General features: G+C 32.9%; 1 protein-coding gene across 1 annotated transcript; it reads right to left on the reverse strand.

The window, feature by feature from the left end:
- Positions 1 to 1,628: 1,628 nt before the first annotated feature.
- LOC123919798 (transcription factor MYB44-like) lies at positions 1,629 to 2,817 on the reverse strand. The gene has a single exon (XM_045971802.1). The coding sequence runs from the start codon at positions 2,637 to 2,639 to the stop codon at positions 1,782 to 1,784; it is 858 nt and encodes a 285-aa protein (XP_045827758.1). The 5' UTR covers positions 2,640 to 2,817; the 3' UTR covers positions 1,629 to 1,781.
- Positions 2,818 to 20,790: the final 17,973 nt, after the last annotated feature.

Genomic DNA, 20,790 nt, shown 5'->3' on the forward strand with positions numbered 1-20,790 from the left:
AGAGTTTTAAGCAAATAACGTGTTATAAAATTAATTTAAACCAAAAAAAAAAAGATGAAATAGAGACAGAGTAGAAAAAGAATAGAATTTGTGTTATTCACTTCAAAATCCGTTCTATTTATAAGAAAATATAAATAACCTACGTATACATCCAATAATAATATTCATAGGGGTTTTAATTTTATTTTTTCCGGTTTTTATACAAGTATTTTCTTTTGTGTTAACTTTTTAGTTCTATGAGAAATGAGGTTCTAATAATTTAAAGTTCGACCGTAATATAAATAAAGTTTAGTAAAAAATTATTCTCGTAGAAAATCAAACTCAAACCCAAATTATTCGTTCTAAGTTGAATTTATTGACCATTTGAGTAATGTATATTGATTGTATAAGTCATTTGTTTTGATGTGGCAAAATATGTCCACATATGAAAATTTAAGACACGGACATTGAATAGGTCATAAATTTTTGGGAACAGCCAAACTGTAGTTGTTGGAGATAAACATGAGACTCAAATAGCTTGTTTAAACAATGAAAGACCAGAATCGTCAAACCACTATGATTTTATCCTTACCATACAACAAAATCCCTTAACACTAACCAGACATTATAAGGGATTCACATACCAATCAGAATACAAAAAATTACAAAATCTTCACGAACGCCCAATAAACCATAACCATGAAATAAATTTGATTTGATTAACCAATTGAGCAAGATTATTAACAGCGCCCCAAAAGATATAACCTCCAAAATGCATCAAATTGTAGCAAGTTAAATCAAATGTCTCATCTTTGCTCACTTTTTATCTTTCGTAACCACTATATTTTGTAATATTATACTAGTACTATATAATATACACTCTCTTACTAATATTATATGATTGTTTTTTTTTTTTTTTGGTTACAAATATTATATGATTGTTTATTTGTTTAAAGGAATATTATATGATTGTATTTAAATTCTCATTATAGAGCTTTTAACTTTTATTAAAATATTTTTAAATGTATGATTAAGTAAAGTGATCAGATGAAGTAAGGTTTGAAAAAAAAAAACTAACCAAAAAAGGTCTCAACTCTCTCACTCAAACCTAATCTATGCAGAACTTTATGGCAGAAAATTTTCCGATTCTTAAATCAAAACACAACCATATAGTAACTGATCAACTAATTTTCATACTCATAAAAGTATAACCGACAAAACCACTCCCATTTCCAAATACTGTAATGTACCCAATTTCCTTTCATGGCTATACTGCTCAAAAGCACCCACTGCCTTAATATTGGATTTGAATTTTGAACCATAATAACGATTATTCACGTTATATTTGTACAGATATTTTAGAACATCAGCATGATATCTCCTTTTTCGAAATAATCCGAGTTTAATTTCCGATGAAAACAATTGTTTATCCGAGTTTATTTAACTGAACTCTAGATTATCGAAGACTCTGAGAACCAGAAACCATAAGGTTAACCAACAAAAAAATAACATAAACTAATACTCAAAAAAGATTTTTTTTTTTAGGATATTTGATTTTCCATCTCATTTTTTCATCTAATAATCCCTCATTTATCTATTCCAACAGAACCAAACAAGAGAAAAATTACAGATTTACCATTGCTAAGTACTTACTAAAAATAAACTTCCATTTCCCAACTAACTCATTCTCCTCTGTACATTGGCCAAAATTATTTGCATAATGAAAAAAAAAACAAGAAAAAAAGACTTCCTTTTTTCCTTCTTGATTTTTTAATTAATTAACACTAATTACTCCATTCTAATTAAGAATCAACCCGGTTAATCCCAATTGGCTTAGCAGAAACATTTCTAAGCCTATCAACCCCTTGAAAACACATTCCATTATTACGCTCTTCCATGTAACTCCTCACTTCATTCTTTATCATCTCTTGCATAACCGCCATAAACTCCCCACTCAAATTCAACGCTCCGACTTTCGCCGCAACCGAAGCCGTTACAGCCGTTATCGGATTCACACTTATCGCCACCGCCGCAGATCGATCAGAACTCTCCACACCTGGAAGAGAAAGCGAAAGCGAAGTTAACGGACCACCGTCATCCTCCTCTTCCTCCGCCACCGCCACCGCCACTTCCGATGTAGTAATTCTCTCCACAGGTAAACGAATCGGAACAGGACGAAAAACAGTTTGAACACCTGAATCACTTAAATCGGATCCCGATGGACTCCCGGGAGCACCGACGCTAGCAGAACGTTTAAGCGGTTGAGGATCAAAAGCTGGATCATCAGAATTCATAAAGGAAGAACACTTACGCTTCAAAGTTGAATTCCAATGGTTTTTGATAGCGTTATCTGTTCGGCCGGAAAGTAATCGGGCTATTGTGGCCCATTTATTACCAAACTGAGCATGGGCTCTGATAATTAAATTATCTTCTTCAGGTGTAAAAGCCCGATGCTCAACTTGAGGAGAAAGTTGATTACACCAACGGAGTCTACACGATTTTCCAGAACGGCCGGGAATAGCACGGCTGATGAGTGACCAGTTACGAGGACCGTGACGTTCAACGAGTTTCTGTAAAGCTTCGTCTTCTTCGGGGCTCCATGGACCTTTTATACGATCCATGTCTTTTCGGTTATGGTTGTTATTATTGTTGTTGTTCATTTTGATTTATTTTTTTGGTTGTGAAGATGAAGGGGTTTTTTTTTTGGTGGAGCGTTGTTGAGATGATGAAGGGGTTTATATGGGTGAGAGAGAGAGGGGAAACGGTTTGGGAGGTTAGGTTTTTGGGGATTTTCGTATCGGTTGTGGTGAGATGGATACCGCTTGTTCCTGGGAAGCGGTTCATTTAGGATTTTTGGGATACAGCTGTATTTCAACACGCGTCATTTCTCTCTTTCTCTTCCTTGCACAAGTCATCACTTCTTTTTTGTTTTATTTTAGTTACTTAATTTTATATTTTTAACCAACAGTTTTTTTTTCCGGTTATTGTAGAGTTTTTTACACATTCATACAATTATAGGTTGACACATCATGAATGTGATACATCATGTGTTATTAAGAATATTATATATAATGTGTTGGTATATTATTGAATGTTTGTGTAAAATTACTATAGTGTATATAAATAAAATTCTCTTGTTAATAGCTTAAATATTTGAGATTAAAGAAAATGCTGTAAAATGTATTTATACATATGTCCAATAAGATTTTTCCATTTTTCCATGTCATAATTTTGAATTAAAATATTAAAAAATATCATAATTTTGAAGAATAAATATCATAGTTTTGAAAAAATATCATATTAAAAAAATTTAAAAAACAAAAACAAATGTTCCCTTTACCAATTTTTTTTAAATTTTTTTTAAGAATAAAAAACATTTTTTAAAAAAAATATAATAAAAAGAAACACTTTTTTTGTCAAGATTACTCTCTCACCTTTCCTCCCCTCCATCTACCTCTAACCAAATAGGACCTAAGAGGAGCATACTCCAAGGAACTCAAACCAACACTACTAGACCAATTTCAAGTGAGTTTAAATTAAAGAATAAACTATTAAGTAAGTTCAACCAAACGTAGGGTTTGTTTCACAAACACAATATGGTAGCTTATAGTCTTTTTTTAATTGTAAAGATAATAATGAAGAGCTTAATTAATAATGAAAATTGAGAATGCCGCAAAGAGTAAAAATATTTTTGTGGAGGATAGTTAGAGGGTGCTTACCTACAAGATATCGACTTCAAATAAGAGGGGTAAGATGCACGGATATGTGTCCACATTGCGTGTCTGCATATGAAAATGAATGGCACTTATTTGTGAGTTGTAATCAGGCAAGGAGCTGTGGCAGCAAGCTGGTATGTGGGATTTAATTAACAGGCTGGCCGAAACAGTAACAGACATTAGAGCTTTCATCTTCACTGCATTAATAACATCAGACGATATGCAAAAATGCGACTTTGTGATGCTACTCTAGTGCTTATGGAAATGCAGAAACGATAAAGTATGGGAAGCGACATACTTGTCGGCACGTGTATCAATTCAAATGGCAAGAGAGCAGCTACAAGAATGGCATCGAGTGCAACAACATGGAGGGCTGGAATGCATTAGTAATAACAACATAATTCAATGGCAACCTCCAAGGGTAGGTGAACTGAAGTGCAACATTGATGCGGCGGTGTTTAAGGATCAACACAAATTTGGAGTGGGAATGTGCATCCGCAACGACCAAGGAAGATTCGTCAAAGCAAGAGCTATGTGGTTTCATGGTAATCCCCCACCGATGGAAGCAGAGGCTTGGGCTTTAGGAGAAGCCATCACATGGCTTGTTGAATTGGAATTATCAAGAGTGGTTATAGAACTAGATTGCTTGCTAGTAGTAAACGCCATTAGTGCTACATCCATCAACAATTCAGAATTTGGTTGTATTATGAATTCGTGTAAACAGTTGTTAGGCAATCATCCAAACTTTGATATAAGTTTTGTAAAGAGACAAGCAAATTTTGTTGCTCATTCTTTAGCAAGAGCGTCAAAATCATACGCTTGTTCTCAGACTTTTGATTACGGTCCATCTTGTATCACCACTACTTTGATTAATGAAATAATATGAATTTGCTTGTGTCAAAAAAAAATATATAGTAAAGATAATATTATATACACGAAAAAAGAAAGAAAAAAATTCATAGTACAAATGGGTACGATAGATATACTACCAAAAACTCAAAATTCAAACAAGGAAAAATCGCAACCTGAAAAATAAACCACGCCAAAATTAATATACCAGCAAGAAAACAAAATAGACACGTCAACTCCTAAAAAACAAAGAACACCACACCACCTCAACCAACTTCCCTCGAAGATAAGAAAATGGTCAATTAATCAAACTCACTCATATGATTGCTCTAAATCATACGTAGATGATCCTCCGAACTTTCCTTGTGATTCAACAGTACATCCCACCACTGTTATCAACTATTCGTTATTTTTACCAAAAATCTAAGTCCATAGTAGTATTTACCAGCAAAATGTATGGACACGTCAAATGCGCGCACACACACAATGCTTCACTCAATTATTTAAGTCCTCCATTTTTTAAATTTACTTTTTACATGATTTTTCTTTCGGAATAAATTTTTACTTTACGTGTTTTTATAACACCAATGCTCGTGCCTCTACATCCATTAGTGATTTTACCATTTTGAAAGCATTCAAAGTTAATTTAAATCCTCCAAAGCCTTCCTTCTTGAGAGAAGTTATTTGGCAGCCTCCTGCTTCTCAATGGATTAAATGTAACATTGCAGTTGCATGTGCTGGTTTATTTAGGAATCGTAGTGCAGAGTTTATTTGTGGCTTTGCTTCAAAGATAAATACCCCATCAGCTTTTTCTGCAGAGCTATATGGCTTCATTAAAGCAGTGGAAATTGCAATTTCTAGGGGGTGGAAAAATTTGTGGATTGAATCGGATTCTGAGTTAGTAGTGAAGGCTTACAAATCAGCAAAGTTTGTGCCTTGGTTTCTTAGCAACAAGTGGTACAATTGTATGTCTAGAACAAGTAACATGAATATCATTGTCTCTCGTGTTTATAAGGAGGGAAATCATTGTGTGGATGGTTTAGCTAAAATTGGTCTTAATCTGAATAGTCTTCATATTTGGAATGGAGTTCCTTTAGAGATTAGAGATAGTTTTGATAGTAACAAGTTTGGTAAACCATGCTTTAGGATCGTACATAGTTACGAAGGTTTTGGCCTAGTCCCCCTCTTTTTTTTTTTTTTTTGTATCTATCTCTATTTAATCTATGCATGTTTTGAGGTGGAGCAATTTGCTGCCACTCTTTTGGCTTAAAAAAAAAGTAAAAATAGTTATTACTACTTTACAAACAGTATTACGAGTATGTTTTGAAACAAAAAAAAGCTTAAATGCAGTTTTATCTCCCCTGTTTTGAAAAATGCGGAATTTTACCCCCCTATTTTAAAATGCGGAATTTTATCCCCCTATTTTATAATTTGTTGGATTTTGCCCCCCACCAAAATTCTGCACAAAATCTGCTTCTGAGCCTCATGTTCAAAACTTCGCACATAACTCAATTTGGATTAATAATTCACCAAACTGGTACCGAAACGACCGCAATCGAGTTAGTTTTCCACAGAATCAAACTCCACTAAATTTGGAATTACAGAGAGAGATTAATTATCGTTTTATTGAAGGTATGATCAAATTAATTATTGTATGAAACTACTACTGATATTTTCGTCATGCCTCTCACCCTGTAGCTCATTTTTTAATACTATTTACATGTATGGAAATCTAACGAAATTACCCTTGTTGGAATTTTATTTTCTTCGAATTTGGAGTTACGATGCGTTCGGTAGAAGATGCTGAATTTGAAGGTCACAAGTAGATTTCTGCAGAATTAGTAATTGGACATACCTTCACTAAAACGGTAATTAATCTCTCTCTATAACTCCAAATTTATTAGGGTTTGATTTTATGGAAAGCTAACTCGATTACGGTCGTTTCGGTATTAGTTTTGTGAATTATTGATCCAAATTGAGTTCTGTGCGAAACTTTGAACTTGGGGCTCAGAAGCAGATTTTGTGCAGAATTTTGGTGGGGGGCAAAATCCAACAAATTATAAAATAGTGGGGGTAAAATTCCGCATTTTAAAATAGGGGGTAAAATTCCGCATTTTTCGAAACGGGTGGTAAAACTGCATTTAAGCCAACAAAAAAAATGTTTCATCAACAACAAACACAAAAGAGAAAACAACGGTGGATAGCAATTGTAAATTAGTTTTTTTTTTCTTTTTTAAAAAAAAAATAAAATTAGTTTTTCTCCATCCAAAATTTTTTAATAATAAATAAATATTATATTTGAGTCCCACGAATATATTTATTAATTTTTTAAAAAAATCGATATAATTATTCAACCAACAAAACATGTTTATCTAATTCAGTTTTTTCTTATTTTTTGGACTATTTCCTTTTATCTAATCATTATATTAAATAATAAATAAATAATCCATTCGTAGTGAAGTTGAGGCATTATGTGATATGGACATATGAATGTAACAGTTGTGGTGCTAATAGATATGTGGATTATTTGATTATGGACACAGAAAATGCTGAGATCCACAATTATCTTCACATGCTAAAATATTAACAGTACTGTACTATTCAAACAAAGGATCATACTCCTTCCGGATATTTGTTAATTAACTAAAAAAATGAAATTTTTGTGTTTATAAAATGAAAGACAACTTTTAGATTTTTTCACTATTGACTAGACCTCACATTATAAATATAGAGAACCGGAGAATCTTAGGTTTAAACTTCGATCTTTCAATAATGTTGTTGTCAATTGAGGTATTTTAATTGGACACAACTTTTATATTATTATTTTTGACACAACGACTTTCAAATTATGTTTTTGATCAACTAGTCTAGTGACTAGAAAATTTACTTTAAAAGTGAATAAATATAGTGTTTTGGGTTCGAACACAGACTCCTGCACATATAGTGCGATATCCTTATCAACTAAATTAAACACACTAGGATAACAATTTTTAGATTTTAAAGCATTGAATCTTTTATAGCTAATGCAATATTATTATATTTGGATTTTAATTCAACCTTACAAAATCTACGTATAAGGTGATGATTGTCTTTGCGTAAAAATAAAAGGTGCTGACTGCTTTACTTAATTATGTTCCTGACATTTTATGAGATCTAAGCAAAACAGGAAAAATAATTATTTATTTAATTTAACATAATATGATTTATACATAACAATAATTTTATGACATATCAAAAAAAACTTTTCTTTACTCGAAAATTTGAAAGTAGTTTCTTCCAACATTTTGAGATGCATCATTAATTATTAATGTTCTCCAACATATCATTCTTAATATTGACAAAATTGTTAAACCGTTCAATCAATATATCCTTTCATGAAACGTTCGCTATTTCTTTTTTATATAACACTATTATAAAAATCAGTGAGCATACAAAAATAATTATGGCTCCTAAAATCTTTGGCCCTATTGTGTAACATCCATTGTCTTAGCCCTCTGTCTCTACTTATAAATATATGTTCATATTATCTTTTTATTTAAAGTGATATTCTGAATACTCACGTGCATAAGGTGAGAATTTCCCCAAATGAACTTTAGAATTGAGTCTAATTTATCCTTATAAAATTAGATTATAAACTAAAATTTCCCCAAATGAATTGGTATAAATTGTAAGTAGTTCAAAAGTGAAAACTTTATAGTAACAGAATTTAGAGAAACTTAAATATCATTTTAAAATTTTTAGTTGAGTTGAATGTAATTTTACAAAATCAACTTATAAAATCATAACGGTCTCTATTAATAACATTTGATATTCTTAAAATACTGGTCTTTTTTTATGTATGTATTCAAGTGGTTAGAAATTTCACTCTTAAAATAATAAATGATATGATTGGGATTCAAATTCCGACTCATTATATATATAATACAATGTTTCTGTCAACTGAACTAAGCTTACTAGACCATTTAATTTTTTTAAGTACTAATAAATATTCTAAGCTTACGAGACCATTTATTTTCTGATGCATTAATGTATATAAGTTTTTTTTTTTTTCCAAAATATATACAAGTTTTTATTTTTAATATTTGTTGTCTGATTTAGTCAAAAAAAAAAAATTGTTTTCTGATGCATATGTATATAAGCATGTTCACTCGGTACGAGTATATTGATACCATATAATCCGCTTGATTTCTGTCACAAATAGGTAATAAAATAGCTTAATCGGCAATAAAATATCGAGATTTTTAAGTCGAACACCATAATTGGGGTTCAAACTCCAACTCCATCACTTATGTGTGTGTGTGAGTTTATGGTAGTTTTGTCATATCGTTTATGTACCTAAAAATAATACAGTATATAAATATTCACATTTTCATAATTTGCAATATTTTGTAGGAGAAGTATATAAGTAAAAAAATATCATTCTTTTTGTTTGAAAAAAAATACGTAGAATAAAAATTATATTCAAATTTATTACGTTATTATTACCAAGAAAATTTTACATACAATATTTGAAAAATAAAACAAGTTATATATTAAAACTATAAAGTTTGTGTGATCCATATTTTCTATTTTATTAATGTAAATAAATTGTAAACAATAATTTATTATAAGTTTGATTTTTATTTAAACTAATTTGTGAAAGAGGATTGTGTTAATAAACTAAATAATTATCATTAAATAATAACAAAAAAATAAATTTATAATAAAGTTTATTAACCTTAATAAATTTATTTTTTTTACTTAAAAGATTATTAACCCAATCCTAATCATTTTCTAGCGGCCAGACAGGGCGCGTTCCGCGCCTGTATATGTGATCCATATTTTCTATTATGTATATTGAAGATTATTCTAAATTTTTTATGAATAATTGACTTATGGAAAAAAAATTAAGTCAGGCTTATAAAAATAAAAAACAAATTAAGTTACATAGAGATGCCGTAAAAAAAAAAAAAAAGAGTCACACAGAGACGTTGAATAAAATGTAAAAAACTATTAAGTAAAAAAAAGTCACATAGAGACGTTGAATCAAAAACCTCATTACAAAAATGAAGATCAATGCGTTCAAAAACTATTTTAGGAAAACATATGCTAAAACAATTATGTCCAACATACAAAGATGTTACGCCTTCTATTTTAGTAAAATATATAAAGATGTATGCATCATTCTATTATAAAAATATTGAAGACTCGACTAACAGGATGATTAAATAATTATGAAAAGAATTTATTCATAATCACCCTCAACAACGTGTTCTCTCCCCTCCACCCTTTCCATGATTACTCCCATAAAAAAGAAAGATGGTTAAAAGCGAGAACAATAAAAAAAAAATGCATGAAAGAATTTACACAAATAAAGAACAAAAATGAAATAGGGAAGGAAAATAAAAATGAGTTTCACAAAATATATGGAATAATATAATGTATTGTTGGTGTCAGCCATGATTGTTGTAGTGTATTGCCTCAGTTTTTTTTTCCTATACAAACTTTTCTCCTTTTTATGCTAATAGGAATAGGTGATTTTTCAACGTCGAACCACAGAATTATCAAACTAAATGAATTAAAAACTATAATAAATCAAATGAAAGTAATATGATGTGAAAGTCACAAAAACCAGCATATGAAACTATGAAAGAATCTCATTGCATCTGATGCACTGCCACTTCTTTGAGTCACACAATTTTCTTCTCCCCCACTTTTTTTTTTGTTGTTTGGATAGGCAAGCCACTAAAATTCATGTTTCATTTTTTGTTGGTTTTTGCATAACTGATGCATTTTGTAACGTGCGCTTTGAATCGATAAAACTATCATGAGTTTACGGTTATTTCTTTTAAAATATGCTTATTATAGTTACTTTCTCTTCTTTTCCTATTTTTTTAATAAAAAAATAACAATTATTAAAGGGTAAAATTGGGATAACAAAAAATTCATACCAAAGTCATGTATCTTATTTATTATATGTATAGATGTATGTATAGAATTATAGTTACTTTCCCTTCTTTTCCTTTTTTTAATAAAAAAATAACAATTATTAAAGGATAAAATTGGGATAATGAAAAATTCATACCAAAGTCATGTATCCTATTTATTATATGTATAGATATTAAAAATTAAAATAAATTAATTTGATCCGAACTAAACAAGTTACTTGACAAAAGATTTACACGACTATAAAAATTTATGATGGGTGCAACACCCGAATTTTAATACACGGGGATGAAACTAAAGGTTCTCTAGGTTATATTAATGGCTAAATTCACACACTTTTAAATACAGAGAAGTGAAGAATTCGAAGTTCAAATTTGGTCTCCTAATAATGTCTCTTCCACCAATTGAGTTATACTCATGGAACCACAGAGTGAAAATTTACTTATTATATGTTTTAAAATTACAAAATTTAAATTTTGAAAGTAGAAAAATAAAATTTTAAACTTTGGTCCTTTGATCCTTGGTTAAGGTGTATAGAGATTAATATACACTTTCAATTTTTTGGTGGAACAATTATTTTATTTCTCATATATGAATCGGAAGATTTATACACAAAACAAATATTATATATACCTTCAAAAATAGGATAACCAAACGTACATTTAAATTTATTATTATTTTTTATTTATTTTTTTTTTTATTTTTTTAAACAAAATACTATAAAAAATTGATATCATAATATAAAATAATTTATATTTTTATAAGTAAAAACCAACCATACACGAGTAATTTATACTAGTTATATATATAATATAATATTTCTGTCAACTGAACTAAGCTTACTATTATGACACCATTTAATTTATTTTTAAGTAGTAATAAATATACTACATGAATATTTAAAGCAAAAGAGAGAAAGTAAAACGGAAAGGAAAAACAAAAAAAAGAAAGGAGATAACGATGATAACGGTTGGGTGATGATGGTGTGTGAGAGTGAGTGAGGTTCCTTCCTAAGTTGAGTTTGACTGACGACTACAGCCTGTAGAGCATTTCGTGCGGGATATTTTATTTTTTATTTCTATTTTAAATCTTTCATGGGAGATAAAATGGACCCACAATACAACACTATGTTGACGTGGCAGAAAACGACAATATTGGTCGCCGAATCCGAGCGCCAAAATTATTCCTGTCAGCCCAGCCAGCCTGTAAGTAGTAATGTAGTAGTATTGTTTAAAGGGTCATGCTAACCGGTGTCCCCGGGGCACTGGTTAAGGAAATCAAAAAAAGAAATTTTTAAATTAAAAATAATACTGTTCACACTTTCGAGGCGTTGACTGCACAAACTTCAATGTGATATTACTATATTTGGGTTCTTAAACAGTGCCTCTGGGGCACTCTTTAGCATTTTCCTTGTTTAAATTTTATCGTAGTTTTGGTCCTCTATTTTCACCATTTTATAGAATTTGTTTCTCTATTTTAAAATTCGATAATTTTGGTCTAATTACACATGTTTTGTCTAAAATATATTGATACAATGTGTTTTCAATTAACTTTATCGAAAAACTTCTTACAATTTCATCGATGTTGGTATTTTTGAATCATCAGATCATATGTCACGTCGTTTAAAACATAACACATCGCCAATTTATAGTTAACAATTATGATAGGGGGATCAAAACTATCGAATTTTAAAATAGGGAGAGTAAAACTACAATTAAACCTTTTTTTTTTATTAATCCCTAATTTTTAAGGTAAAGAGATCCCATAAATAAAATTCAAGCTTAAACTAAATAAAATTTAGTTAAAAATTATTTTTATTAGAGATTGGGCTCACATTATTTTGAGTAGTGTACTGTAAAAAAAATCATTATCATTTGAATTTATAATTAGTTTTATATGATCACGTGACCAAATATAATTTTCTTAATCATATTTATAAAATTTATTATTTTTTTATTTTATTCTTTTAATTATTTCATAAATAATCAATAAATTATATGAATGTATTATATGGTCACGTGATAATGAAAATTTTGTTGTTGAATCTATTGTCTATATTATTTATCTTTAAATAGTTCATTTACCTGCCTGCCTCTATTCTATCTATCCCTATTCCTTAACACTCACACGTCACACCTGTGTGGGTCACCTCACTTTCCTCTCATCTTCCTAATAAAATTCTAGCAATGTATATGATGTATGTATAAGATTCGGCTAATATAAACATGTGCACCATACAAGCGCATCATAGGATCTATGGTGCATAAGTCATCGATTTTATTATAATGAATAAGAATTTTACAATATTTATCGTCAAATAAAAAATTTATATTATATAGATTATTAATAAAAAAATTAAAAATAATTTGATATGTTATTGAGATTCATAAATATTGACGGTATTTAATAAAAATTCATAAACCGTTAGTTTTTATGGGTCTCAATAACATATCAAATGATTTTCAATTTTTTTAAAAAAAATTATGGATGATCTATATGATATAAACTTTCAGTCCAACAGTAAATTTTGTAAAATTCATATACGTTATAATAAAATCGATAACTTATGCATCATATGATGCACTTGTGCATGAAATTGTCTGTGTGTATGTGCCCTTATTATTCACGGTACTACTCCCGACTCCGGCGCATAACAAGATCTTGGTGCATAATACTTATATTTTCCTTTTTCAGTTTTATCTTGGTGTACAATAATATTCCTAGCTCATGTGTGCCCGTAAAGTTTAATATTGAGTTGAGTCATAAGATCAAAATTTCTTTCTATTTTTAGGTTTATTCTGCTTAAGTAGATTACTCTGAGTGGCACATACTTTGTCAAAGACAAAACTAAAACAAAAAAGACTATTTTGATAACTACTCATTGATGTCCTTCTATGAATTCATCTATATATAAGCCGCAGTTAAAGTAGCAAAAATAAGAGCTTGAATATCGTTTGTAAATAATCCAAAGAACATAAAAGGTATATGAACTACTAAGGGTATTAACAAAACAAGAATAACAACTATTAATTCATCGGCTAATATATTTTCTAAAAGTCAAAAACTAATCGATAAGAGTTTTGTGAAGTCTTTTAAGATGTTAATGGTAGTCGACCAACTTTCTTTTTTAATTTTCAAGTAACACTTTGGTAGTTGTAAAATGCGACCGAGAGGAGGCTAGAACCACTTGATGTCAAAATTGATCCCCGAATCAGCTTAGACAATCCAGTGAACCGGATACTGATCGTAAAAACCTAAAAAAATATAAAATTTTGTTCAATATTATTGTGGTTTTTAAACATAAATTACTAATTTTATATTAAAATATGATTAAATTGGCACGCAAGAAAGTGATCTACTATTTAAATTTCCACTTATGTTTTTGGAAAACAAAAAAAGTGACACAAATATAACACCTATTCATACATACTTTTTTTTTCCTATTCTCTTTACACCCTCTCTTCTCAAACAACTCCTCATCATCCATCGTAGTCGGCGCCATATAAAGTGTTTCAATAACATTTCTCTTAAATTTTATTGTAACATTCATTTTTCAACATCCACTCTCTATTCTTTAAATTGAAATTCATGTAGATCTTAGTCATCCAAAACCAAACCGAACTGCGATCAATTTTATCTTTACGTCGGATAAATTTTTGTCTAAAAAATGATTCAAATTGAATCGCGAACACCCCTATCCATGGGACGCGACTTCCATTCCAACACCTAGTAACTTTTTTTAATTAAAATGTGTGTAAATGATAATTTGAACCAAACCAGGCCGATCATGGCCGGGCTAACCAAATATCAACTAATTTACAATGAGTCTAACTTCTGGTTCGACGAGTCCGACCCATCGGTTCAATTTTTTAAACATGGAATCCTATATTTCAAATTTAAATTGAATTAAACAACCCGGTGTATCTTTGCCATTGAATGAACTACTATTAATAAGTAAAAAGTGGGGACTAGGGGATGTTCATGAATATGGTGGATTAATTAAAGCAAGTTATAGGGCAAGGAGATGAAGTTGTCGGGTATGATGGGGGTATACTGTTTATTATTCAAATGCCAAATATTAAAATATATGATCCAACTGATTCGTATATCCAATACTAGTTGTAAATCAAAAAAATGGATATACTAGTACCTACCATTCAATTCATGATACTAAATCAAAACATGCCATAGACATTCTGACAAGGGATTTATAAAATCTAAATCCTTAATTTGGACATATGGAATTAAGAAATTAAAGCATTGTGTCAATATGCAATGCATGCAATAATCCTCTTATTATAAGCAGGATTAACAATACGTGTTGTTCCTTACCAAACTAACAACTTTTAATATCAGTATAAAAAAATTAAATCAAAGTAGAATAGTATTATTTTAAAAGAAATCCACTGTAGTAATAGTACATCAAAATAAATTAGATTATGCTAACATGTGTCATGACGTATCTAAAGATTAAAATTTTGCATCTAATAACATAAAATTTAAATTTATTATTTAAAAAGTTGAATTATCAAGTTTCATCTATATAAATTTTTTTCTATATTATGTGTCCGTAGTACTTTTTCAAAATAAAATAAAAAATTATTATTTACGAAAGCATACAATATCAAAAGAAATTCAAAATTTACACATTATTTGGATGGGGAGAGAAAATAAGCTGAAAAGGTGCTTAAGAAAAGTAAATGAATTGATTTGTGGGTTATTTTTAGAATTTGGATTGGCGGCTATATATAAATACAACACATAGTGTTCAATCACAGCCGTTGATTAAATTACAGACGATTTAAATTGTATATTATAAATTATATCCAATCTCGATTGTCGATTGTTGATCAAACGGCTCAAACGAATAACCGCGTGACGCAGTTACATGTTAAATCCAAGACCATTATTTAATATGAGAGTGAAAGAGAAATAGAGGAAAAAAAAATACTATATAGATTTGAAAAATGACAAAATTATCCGTATTATATGAATTGTGTTATATATATACTCCATTCTAAATAAAAAGTTTCCAATATGTATAACAATATGTACCCAAAACAACTATGTATAAAAAAAAAAAAAAAACTATGTATAAAATTAAAAGATGTATAAGTGTATAACAATATAACATTATTTTGCTTGTTCAAAAAAAAATATAACATTATTTTGGAAACTTCCAAACAAACCATTAAAGTCACTTCCCTAAAAGTTTTAGTTAATCGTCACTTTCAGTGATCATAAAATAATTTGATGTGCCCATAATATGGTTAGATATTTTAGATACACATTACACAAGGAAGGAGGGGAAGAGATTTGCGGTGTAGAGTCAGTTGTGGACAGCAAAATGAAAATGATGTGTATGTATATATAATTTGCTGTAAAAAAATCATTTAGAATTGGTGGTAATAATTCTTTACGAGATGGGTTTTACCGTTTTAGAAGGTTTTCAAACTCCATGGCATTTCCCAAAAATAGAAAATTGATACGGATTATTGTACTTTAGCATTATTGAAACCGTTGGGATGTGACAACTGTAATTTAGTACAGTTGGTAATTATATAGTTGAGCCGGGCATGATGGAACACTCCGACGGAATCCGACGACGGCGATCAACCAGGACAGTAATTTGAACACCCGGTTGGATTCCATCTGTTCATGGATGGACGTGGTGGTGTAAGTAGATATATTTGGTTTTATTTGTTTATTTGAACTTGTTGAATCCTGAATCTAAATTGATTTTAATCGATGCTCACTCATAATAATAGTGTCTAAAGTAAATTTTATAGAAAGAGATCTTCAAATATATAAAAAATAATACGAGACATATAAAAATAAAATAAAAACAATTAAATTTTGTAGAGTTTAAGATTTTAACGTATGCAAATCGTATGTAGAATCTAAGGCTCTATTTGCGAGTTTAGAGGCGAGAGTTTTGGAGGGGAAAAAGTAGATGAATTTTTTTAAAAAAAAAGCTTTCATATTTTTTTAGAGATTGTTTTTATAGAAAAGAATAGATAAATATTTTTAATTAATATATTTTTAATTTTAAGAATGATGTAGTATAAATTAAATTTGAATAATTCATATAAATCCTCAAAACACCCCTCCAATATAATTTTTGAGTTTAACCAAACTATGAGGTTTTTGTGTTAATTAGAAGAAAGATGAACCCTTCAAACGTTTCATCAGGGGGAAAAAAAATGAACCCTTCAAACGTCTCGCCTCCCAAATTCTTCTATTCTTTCCACTAGTTTATTATTTTTTAAAATAATTCCCCTCCCTTCCAAACTTGTAAACAAAGTTGAAGGTTTGAACCTAAACCTAGGGAGTTATCAGAGACTTTCATTTTGACCAATTATAAATTTATAATTAAGTTGTATCTTTTTAGTTCTTTTTTTACCTAAACTTTGGGTATTAAAGCCTTAGTTTTGGGCTGGTCGATCCTTCTTAAAAGTTAGTTGAGATTTCGACTAATTACTCTAAAGTATTACTCTCTTTTTTCAAGCAATTATACTGAGAAAGAAACTTTGTTTCTCAACCATAGATTCCTAATTAACAACTTCAAAGAGTGTTAAGTACAAATTTTGAGTTTTTTAACTACTAAATTAAAAAATGCATAATTGTTCAAACACCTACTTCAGTAGATGTGCAGACTGAAATGATTGTAATTAAGGGGAAAAAATCATATCCGAAGAGAATCAAATTCAATATTGATGCTGCATTCCCAAATAAAAACAACCGCATTGGTATTGGTATTTGTATAGGCGATGAGACTGGTGCTTTTATTCGTGCTAAAACTGAATTGGTTGAACCAAAATGTGAAGTTCATGTTGGAGAAACTCTTGGTTTTCTCTCTGTTTTACGGTGGATGCATCAATTCAATTTAGGTCCCGTTGATTTTGATCTAGACTCCAAATTGGTGGTTGATAGTATTATTCAACATTGTAAAATCATTTTTTCCTCTTTTTATGTAAACTCTGGTGTTGAATTTGGAAGGAGACAAAGAAATGAGGTTGCTAACGTCCTTGATACGGCGGCCCCATCTTTATAGCCAATGTCCAAATTCTAGTTGATATACCAAATTGTAGTGAACACATTTTAATCAATGATATGCTATAAACATTTTTTTTGTAAAAAAATAAATTAAAAAAATGCATAACTAGAAAGTAAAATAAAAGAATTTGGATCTTCTTATCTTTTCTCTTCATCCCTCTCCTAACTCTCTATCTCTTTTAATCTTACTCTCTCTTCATTAGAAAGTATAAAATAATTGAAAGAGTTTTGTGAGAGAGTAGAGAGGGTCCAATCACAAAATGGAAAGATAAAAGGATAAACTAAAAAGATCGTTTGATTGTTTATGTCTTGAATTTTTTTTTATAAGTGTGGTATTTATAGGCAAACAATAATCATATTTTTTTTAATATATATAAGATCGAAACATTATTTTTGTAACTTGAATCTTCTTGTTTTTTTAATGACAAAATATTATTAATAATAACTGTTCTGGGCCGAGCATCGAGCTCGAGCATCAGAGGGTGTCGAACACATACACCATCCGAGCACGTCCTAACGGTCAGATACCCTTGCGTATTGTAACGGCCGTAAACCGGAATGATGAGCATTTACTGCACATCAAGGCCTCCAAGCCGTTTTCCGGCAGCCACTTGATGGCCATTAATGCCATCAAGGGCCTTAGCCCAGCGCTGGGGGCTATATATATGCATCTCCACTTCATTTGCAAGGTACGCATTTTATAGCTAAGAAAACCTTACACACATACTGACTTGAGCGTCGGAGTGCCTGCAGGTACACAACCCCCCTCCGCTCCAACAGGGGTCTCAAACGCTCTCAACCACCGTCAAACGCCGGCGAGGTCGCATCTTTCTGGTCTACACGATCAGTGGCGCCGTCTGTGGGGACGATAGTTTCCCTGTTTATTCAAACCAAAAACTAAAAAACTTCCTCAAAACACCTTCTTCACGACCAATGGCTGGCGTTAACAACCACCAAATCCCGGAGCACGTGGCGGAGAACCATGGATCACCGATGGACTACGCAGCGTACCACCCAGGGGACGGCCAATTCGCCTCCGTAACGGAAGATGGCCAGGGAGAGCAAAACGCGCATTACGAGCCCTACAACGCAGAAGAACCGCAGATCCCTGTGGCTACCCCGCCACAGGCGACTCCGGCAGCGGCTATCCCTCCGGGCGTTCCCATGCAAGAAATGATGGCTGCGCTGGTCAATGCAATCAACCGCCAGTCGGACTTACTGCTGCAACAGAACCAGCGATTCGAGCAGCAGAATCAAAGGCTCGAGCAACAAAGCCGTCGCATCGACGCAATTGCCGAGTCGAGGATCACGGCGCAAGCTCGCCCAGCTCGCCGTTCACCCACACCAGTGAGGAGCAGAACCTACTCCAGGTCTCGCTCACCACCTCGCCACAGAAGCGAAAGGAGAAACGAGGCTATATCTCGAAACTCCACCCCGCCGAGGAGACATTCCCCTAGAAGGGACAACCCTCCTCGTCGCCAAAGGAACCGATCCCCGGAAGAGAGAGACAATCACCAAGGCCCCCTCTCCCGAAGGATCCGAGAACTCCCCCTACCGGTCGGACTCGAAAAACCACCGGCAATGGATACCTACGATGGCTCGACAGACCCGGACGAGCACATCGAAAATCTTGAAGCTCTCCTCGAGTACAGAAATGTACGAGGCTCTATCAAGTGTAAGCTCTTTCCCACAACTCTGAGGAAAGGCGCTATGGCTTGGTACAAGAGCTTGGCGCCAGGATCCATAGATTCTTGGTCGGACCTGTGCGCCCGTTTCCGGGCTCACTTCACTTCCTCGAGGCGTCACCCAAAAACTGAAGCAACCCTCGAGGCCATCATCCAAGGCGAGAACGAGCCTCTAAGGGCCTACCTCGAACGGTTCAACAAGGCAGCCGTTGAAGTGAAGGTCGATGAGAGCATGAAGCTGTACCTGCTCGACAGGGGATTACATCCAGACAGCGACTTTGCTAAAGCTGTCGGTATCGAAGAGCCGAAAACGCTGGATGCATTCTTCGAAAAAGCGAAGAAGTACATTACCTACGAGGAGAAACAAAGGGCCAAAGATATAAGAAGGCCGAAAAGTCAAGAAAAAACCAGGAACCATGAAAAGGACGAAGCTGGAACCTCGCGAAGAGGTAACGAAAAGCAAAGGGAGGAAAGGATAAAAGATTCCAAACCTCCTCGAGGAAAATTCACAACATATACTCCACTGAATGCGTCAAGAGATCGCATTTTCGCCGAAGTCTCCGCTGCGGACTTCAAAAAGGCTGGGATCCACTTCCCGAGACAGCAGCCCATGAAGGCAAATACTGATAGGACGAAATTTTGTCGCTATCATAAAAGCCATGGACACGTCACTGAGGACTGTGTCCACTTAAAAGATGCCATCGAGATTCTGATACAAAAGGGTTATGCCCGAAGATATGTTCAGAACGATGAACAAGCACAACAACAACAACAACAAAGGCGGGAGCCTCAAGAGGTCGCAATGGCCATTGATGTTCCCGAGCAGGAAAACAGAGGCATCGTCCCTCAGGCGCTTGTCATCTCAGCTCCTGAAATTCCACTTCCATCCCCGGGGTCAGACGAGGGAGCGCTCCTGAGGCATTTCAACGCCCACCTGAATGGCTCATGGGAAAATTTCCCAAAGGCACTGGTGATAACAGGTGGAGGGCTAAACAAAATCACCCTCGGATCGGTAAAAAGGAAGTTCGAGGAGCTGGAAAATGTTTGCTCGGTGACTCCCATCACCGTCACCAAACCTGAGGGAGACTCCGACCCGCTGGCCTTCTACAAATCAGAAGTTCCTGGGGGCTCACCAAACTATCAGATACCACTGCTGGTGAGGGCTCGCATGGCAAACTTCGACGTCCACCGCATCCTCGTAGATCAGGGGAGCTCGTGCGACGTAATGTACTCGGGGCTATTCAAAACTCTACAGCTGTCGGAGAAGAACTTGGTTCCATACGTAGGACCCGACCTTCAGGGGTTCAATGGGTCGACTACCAAACCTTGGGGATACGTGGACCTCATTGTCACCTTCGGCGAGGAAAAGGCTATGAAATCCGTAAGGACGCAATTCATGGTCGTCGACTGTCCCTCGCTGTACAACTGCATCATCGGCAGAACTACTTTAGCGGAGCTATTTGCTGTGTCGTCCACTGTTCACTTGAAGCTGAAATACTACACACCGGACGGCCAGGTCGCCACCATCAACGGCGACATAGCTGCTGCGAGGAGATGCTTCGAGGCCGCGGCAAAGAATC

The sequence above is a fragment of the Trifolium pratense genome, linkage group LG4 (assembly GCF_020283565.1).
Source record: "Trifolium pratense cultivar HEN17-A07 linkage group LG4, ARS_RC_1.1, whole genome shotgun sequence".
Classification (NCBI taxonomy): domain Eukaryota; kingdom Viridiplantae; phylum Streptophyta; class Magnoliopsida; order Fabales; family Fabaceae; genus Trifolium; species Trifolium pratense.

Bases quoted from the DNA above. Each gene is read 5' to 3' on its own strand.
- LOC123919798 (XM_045971802.1), bottom strand. From the start codon at position 2,639: ATGAACAACAACAATAATAACAACCATAACCGAAAAGACATGGATCGT.